Source organism: Glandiceps talaboti, chromosome 13, assembly GCF_964340395.1.
Source record: "Glandiceps talaboti chromosome 13, keGlaTala1.1, whole genome shotgun sequence".
Taxonomy (NCBI): domain Eukaryota; kingdom Metazoa; phylum Hemichordata; class Enteropneusta; family Spengelidae; genus Glandiceps; species Glandiceps talaboti.
In genome coordinates, this window is record NC_135561.1 from 5,029,926 (window position 1) to 5,037,002 (window position 7,077).

The window sequence follows — 7,077 nt, forward strand, 5'->3', positions numbered from 1 at the left end:
TGTGTTTTCAACTTGAAGTCGACTCTTCTTTACTTGATTGTCTATCCTTACTGAGTTCAGTAACTGAATTGTCTTGCCTGTCTGTCCCAAGTTCAGTAACTGACTTCTCTTTATTTGGTTGCCTGTCCGTCCCGAGTTCAGTAACTGACTCATCTTTACTTGGTTGTCTCTTCCTATTAAGTTCAGCTACCCACTGTTGTACTCTAGGATGTTGAAATTTACCTACAAGTGAAAACAAGCATTTAGTACTAAAGTTCCCAATGCTATAAATCTTTATGGCCTGGATATGAGTTTTGTGGACCAAGGTTGTATATGGTGGAAGGGCCTGTAGCCATAAAACCGGGTCCACGAAACCAATGTCCAGGCCATTAGCTTGTATCATGTGCCCTATGTAGCATTAAACTGGCATGGAAACATAATGTAAATCACATAAATTGATAGGAAAACTTTATGTGCAAAAATGTAAAGATAGCGAAACCCAAAATAAAACCAAATCACTGAACGACGGATATCGACAAACTTGCCGTATTTGGACAAAAAGTGCCAGGGCAGGATACAGGAAATTTTTACATCAACTCATACAAACATTCCACTGAGTCACATTGGAAGTAAGTAATGATGTTTCACAATCAGTTTGACAATTGACAGACAGTAGTGATGAAATTCCTGACATTTTTACTTGACTTTTTAAATGTTTTGGGGTTACATGCTCTTTACCTAGATCAAGATACGTGTAATACAGCACATATTAATGTAGTCCCATCCCATAATATACTCAAAGCACTGTACAACTATAACCAAAGACCATATACAGAAGAAACAAATCCATGTTGCCACTTAATCAACAGGACTAAGCCATAATCTAATGATAACATCCTAAATGGCAGAAAGACAACAACACAAATGTTTGAATCCTGAAAAAAAAATGACCGTAAGGGTCAAACCAGCTATGTACAAAAAATTATTTAACCACTAATTTGACCAAAATTATTTGGCAATATGATTGAAACGATGAATTTATGAAAATACAAAATTTGAATTTCACATTCATACCTTTGGTTGACTCAAAGAAATCTTGGAGTTCCCCAAATCTTTTCTCGTCATTTTCATATTCATGTGCTTGTAGTATCATTTCAAATCTATCCAAGTCTTTCACCAATCTTGCCTCTTTGCTAGACTGAAATTCATATTCCTGTACGATAAAAAGACATACATGGGAACCCAATACATGCAGTGTAGTGTAGTACAATGAGGAAGAAGATACAGCATCAAAGAGGATCACGTTGGCACATATCACAAGGAATGTGCTTAAAATGCAGCAACAAATGTCACTGTTAAATGGTAATACATTTTTAGAAGGCATCGTTTCAGCAGAATAAATGTTCAAAACCAATACATGCAGTGTAGTGTAGTATAATGAGGAAGAAGATACAGCATCAAAGAGGATCACTTTGGCATCTCACAAGGAATGTGCTTAAAATGTAGCAACAAATGTCACTGTTAAATGGTAATATATTTTTAGAAGGCATCGTTTCAGCAGAATAAATGTTCAAAACCAATACATGCAGTGTAGTGTAGTATAATGAGGAAGAAGATACAGCATCAAAGAGGATCACTTTGGCATCTCACAAGGAATGTGCTTAAAATGTAGCAACAAATGTCACTGTTAAATGGTAATATATTTTTAGAAGGCATCGTTTCAGCAGAATAAATGTTCAAAACCAGTGATAAATAGATAACAATAAACCCCAATATATTTATTCAGCTTCAACTTAAATACAAAATTCAAACTGTTCATGTTTTGATTTACTCAAACTGTCCCCCTAAGCCCCAAAGCTGATACTAACCTCCCAAAGCTGATACAGTTCATGTCCAGTGTCTGGTCCAACTAACCCTGACAGCCTTTCCATTGCTTCCTGGAAAAATACAATGTGACAGTTTTGAGACTTATAAGAGACATATATTAAAGTGTTTTACAACACATCACACTACCAGGCATACATTCTTTCCAGAGTGAAAGAAAACCAACTGTAAAACTCCTGTACTACTGTAATAGTGCCCTAGGGAAAAAGAAACTGAATGTTCTACCTCTGTATGCAAATTGAGGTCACTAGTTTGTACCATGTGACATGGTCTAAGCCAATCACTGAAAGCTGTATGACAATGGTGTGTTATAAAAAAAAAACTATTTCTTACCTGGTCTTATTGGGGCACGAGTAGATGCCATGTTACCCACTGTGCACTGTTATTTATAGATAATATTTCCCTCATATCAGCTTTCAGTCTTGACAAGTAGTTTCTGAATAACAGCCCTTGAAGTAATAGACATCTACTAGTGCCCACATAGCCAGGCAATAAGTGTATAATAATCAAATACCTTTTCCCTACGGTGTTTTTCTTCTTTACTTATACCATCAGCTGGTGCAATGTCTCCCACAATGCATTCTGCCATGTCATGAACCAAGGCCAGTTTGATACAACTGTACAGTAAAGAGATAGTCAGATTGAAAAATGAAGTCTTTTCAAAGTGCAAAATACTAATTCCTATGCAATTTCTTTTGTATTTTGCAATTTTCCATTCATCCATATATGTACTAGCAAGGTGGCCATGCAACAGTTTGGTGTCAGTTTAACAGACTACTTCTTCAAACAAGATAATTGTTTTCATGTCTGCATGCTGGTTATGTAGCTTCTTGCATTCTCAGAACCTGAAATAGTTTTACCTCATGCTAGAGAGTCAAAACAGAACAAGATTGTTGACTTATTCTCATACTTACTAATATAGTAATAATAACGTATGTGTATTAAATGCTTGGTGTGGCCGTCAAGACATGTCAACCAAGAAATAAAATGATTGTTACTTTCATGGCATGCCTATATATAGTCAGTAATTATATTTCAGATAATGAGAGTTAATGAGGCATAAGCTTAGTTTATATGATTTGGGATGTAATTTCTTTTTGCATATTAATAGGTATTTGCAGTTTTCTACTTACTGGTCAATGTATACTTAAACCATCACTTGCAATTAACTGAACTCAAACCATGTATAAATATATAATGTAATTTTTCATGTATCAAAAGGTACAGGAACTCCCTACAACATGATCAACAGTTCTAACAATGCTAAAACACAAACTGTAATGTCATAGAAGGTATCATAGGATCAAAATTAACGTTAACACTAGAGTATAGTTTAATCAAAGTTTTTAAAAAAGCTTATAAACTCAGTTTGTGCCACTTTGCGTCCACCTCACTCACTGTTCTTTGTTGACACCATCTTTGTTGGTATCCAATAGCAACGTCATGATAGCCATTCTGTACATGTGATCCGACACACTTTCTACTTCCTTTATGCCTCTCAGTACCCACCCAGTTCTCTTTACTTTCTACCAAAAAAAAAATATGAATTATCAATTTATTTCTGTATCAAACTCATTTCCCTTATTAAGTTTCTCAAATGTTTACATTGTCCATCCCAGACAGTATTGTGCAGTATTTCAAAGCTTAAAGGACTACTTCAGATCAGAAGCTAGATCTGAAAACAATTACCTGGCAGAGTTATAGAAAAAGTTGGTTAATAATGGCTCCACTGATAAGATAACACTAATGTGATGACCCGGGATTGAAACACATTTATTTAAAGATGTTAAGATTTAGGCTTGAAGAACAGTAGTCTGGGAGAGTTTATAGAAAAAGTTAGTTCAGAACAAAACAATTATACCTTTTTATCCTCACAATTCCATTGATAAGATAATATTAATATGATATTTGGGACACATCATTTAATCATGGGGTCAACATGGGAGGGGGTACTCTCATTGCAAAGGTGTATGCTGGCATTCATTCTGTATGGAAAGGGGGTATCAAGATATAACTAGATTGAAAAGGTGCTTCTCCCCCCCCCCGCTGCAAAGTGAAATCCATCCCTCAAAACAACCCCCACCCCCACCCTGCCACAACCCACCCGGCAGAATCTGACCTATCTATCCAATCGTAGTTTGAATGACGAGGAAACAAGAGTTGTAAACTAGTATTGATGCCCTGATATCGTGATGACGAACGGATATTCAAAAAATATAACAGCAAAAAATATCGCCACCGGTGAATGCTCACAAAAAATGGCATTCGTACATACCGCAATTACGCTAATAGTATATTCTGTAGCAAAATTATCCTGGAATAGAAAATCGAGTGACAAGTAAATGACTGACAAACTGTGCTTCAACTTGCACAGGTAAGAATGGTACGTCCTAATTCTATATCTACGGTAGTCTACATGAGTTGTTTACCTTTAATTGTCCAACCAATGTCATAAATTCAAGTAACTTTCCTACATTTCCAGACTCTGCTGCCATGTTTCTTACTTTTTCAAGCAAACTCATGCCTTCCCTCGTGGAAGCCAATCAAAAATACCCATATAGATTGAGTTTGGTTAGCGAGCGCACTGAACATGAATCTGATTGGCCAATTCCTTCACGCTTATCCAAAATGGCTGCGCCCATGCTCAGGCGAGGTTTTCTCGGATGTCCACACATTTTTAGGAATTTTCTATTTGGAAAACACCTTTCTACCGATAAGAATTCAGGCATCGACCCCTCAAAGAACAGTGATGTCCAAAATGATCTTACAGAAGATCCTACAGTTTTAGAAACAGAGAAACCGAAGTTAACGGGCTTCGCACAGGCCTTCCAAAAACATGCAACCATACTGGATGTCACACTAGGAGAAGACGCGGACGAGACACCAGTGTTGAAAAACGAACCTCCAAAAAGCTTTGCAACTTTACTTAGGAACTCAACACATGTTCACATTGGAAATGGTAAAAATCAAATCGTACTAGGAAAGATATACCACGTTGTGGATGACGATTTATACATCGATTTTGGAGGCAAGTTTCACTGTGTCTGCAAGAAACCACAGGAAGACCCTGAGTAAGTATACACAAGAGAGTAATGCGGTTATTTTACCATCCCCATTAAGGTTTTGGAGAACTGGTACAGTAATAAAAACAAATGCATGTTACGAGTACATTAGTTCAATGTAAATGTAACAAACATGAATGAACAAAGTTTTGAAGGCCAAGCACACATTTTGTTGCTTCTTTTATTTTACAGTATGTGGTAAATTGATGATATCCGAATTGTATGTTCACTCAGAATGTCAAATGGATACATAGCAATACACTGAGAGATGCAGGTCAAGACAGTTTGTATGGTCTTTTGAAAGACAATTTCATCAAATATGACAATGAATCAATAGATGAATACTTGAAATTTCTATAATAAATAAGTATGATACACTGGACACTTCAGATTAATACAATTGTGTAGTTTCCTTCATTTACTTTGTGTGTCTCATTGTCTGGTGCCTTGTTCATATAAAATACTATTCAACCAACTTACCGTTACCATGACAATGATTCTCTCTCTTGTATTATTTGTCTCCAGAAAATATTACAGAGGAGTGCAAGTGAGATTGAGATTACATGACGTGGAGCTGTCACAGCATTTTATCGGAGCAACACATGATATCACATTACTAGAAGCTGATGCTACATTACTCGGACTCAGAGAGAGACGGCAATGAATTATTGAACTGTTTGAACTTCTAACAAGTTTACATCTAAATGATGCTTTTAAGTGAATATTTCTTGTTGATGAATATCACTATTATGTTGAACTGGGTCTCAAAGTAGTACTTCTCAGTATTTTAGGGTCATTATAAGCCCACTCCATCAATTCACATGAATAATGTAGCATAGCGGGTATAATGTGTTGTAAATTGCATAATATTGTGAAGACTTCAAGTTCACAGTGTTTTTTGTTGATTTTTTTTTTTTTTGGGGGGGGGGGGGGGAGGGGGGGGGGGTTACAGTCATAGAAGGTATATGGATATTTGCTGCCCAAATGGGTCACTTTTTCATGCAAAATACCTAAACATAGGTCAAATTTTATTAGAAAATTCCCTATTCATGTGATTGGTAACACAGGAAAGTCTCGTGCTTGCAGTGTTTTATGCTGCACTCTTACTCTGTACAGAGCACCACAAGCATTCATGCAATTACCCCGAGTTCACCATACTTGCAATCGCACATGTGGTTCTGTCATATTCCTGTTTCAAACTGGTATCATTATATTCAGCAATACAAGATGTAGTGTGTTGAAGGAACTAAATAGTGGTATTGCATTTACTTGTGTACACCCTGAAGTCCTAGTATTTGTACCTATATTACATTGGACTATGATTTATACTTGTCAAGAATACATTGCTTCACAAAATGTTGGTGTGTTACAGTGTTGTCATAGTTGTCTTAGAGATCACATATTTATGACTGCATGGCTGTGAATGAAATCTGTTCGTATGATTCCACGCATTTTCTGTGAAACATTCTGTTGTCTTTACTTGTGTAAATAAATTTCATTTGTCGTTTTTATGGGATAACAGGATTACAATGTAAACATAGACCCTAAATGCATGATAGTGGTGAAAACCCTGGAGTATAAGTACACAAATATATGAAATCACAGGATTTAACAGGATCTCTAAGGATTACCTTTTTTATTTTTTTACAACCTGTAATCATGATTGTAAGCCCCCCCCCAAAAAAAAAAAATGAAACGAAATGAAAACTACAGAATCCACATCATGAACGAGTTCTCGTACATGTACATGGACCAATTACCAATATTTGCCACCGAGGGCGCCCTTCATTCTCATCAGTGTACTACGGTAATGATCATCCAGGCTGCAGTTCTATCATGATCGATGAAATAACGTGCAAATTGAGAAATAGTAAATCAAATATTTATCAATACTGTCGAATATGTATCAAAGGAGATATGTTTAATATTTGACGGTACTTGAACTATATGCATCTAAAGTAAGTCAACGAGAGAGAGACTGGAGACTAATTTTCAGTTGGTGGCCATGGCGTATCATTTGCTGTTTGCAAAAAGAAGTGATCCTCTTGTAAAAAAACTTAGTTAAATTATAACGATTGTTGAAGTATGGAGCTTGGATGTTTACAGGTCTGTTTTAATTTAGACATTTATTATTGGCTGTTTATCTAAGAAA

General features: G+C 36.1%; 2 protein-coding genes across 2 annotated transcripts; one reads left to right on the top strand and one right to left on the bottom strand.

The window, feature by feature from the left end:
- Positions 1-6: 6 nt before the first annotated feature.
- Positions 7-4,390, bottom strand: LOC144444860 (5'-deoxynucleotidase HDDC2-like). Its single transcript, XM_078134411.1, has 6 exons — positions 4,293-4,390; positions 3,262-3,389; positions 2,378-2,480; positions 1,848-1,916; positions 1,054-1,192; positions 7-222 (listed from the first exon to the last, which is right to left on the bottom strand). Exons 1-6 carry the CDS (start codon positions 4,383-4,385, stop codon positions 8-10), a joined length of 747 nt encoding a protein of 248 aa, XP_077990537.1. The 5' UTR covers positions 4,386-4,390; the 3' UTR covers position 7.
- A 101-nt stretch (positions 4,391-4,491) lies between these two features.
- On the top strand, positions 4,492-5,713 carry LOC144445088 (small ribosomal subunit protein bS1m-like). Its single transcript, XM_078134639.1, has 2 exons — positions 4,492-4,934; positions 5,451-5,713. Exons 1-2 carry the CDS (start codon positions 4,492-4,494, stop codon positions 5,587-5,589), a joined length of 582 nt encoding a protein of 193 aa, XP_077990765.1. The 3' UTR covers positions 5,590-5,713.
- Positions 5,714-7,077: the final 1,364 nt, after the last annotated feature.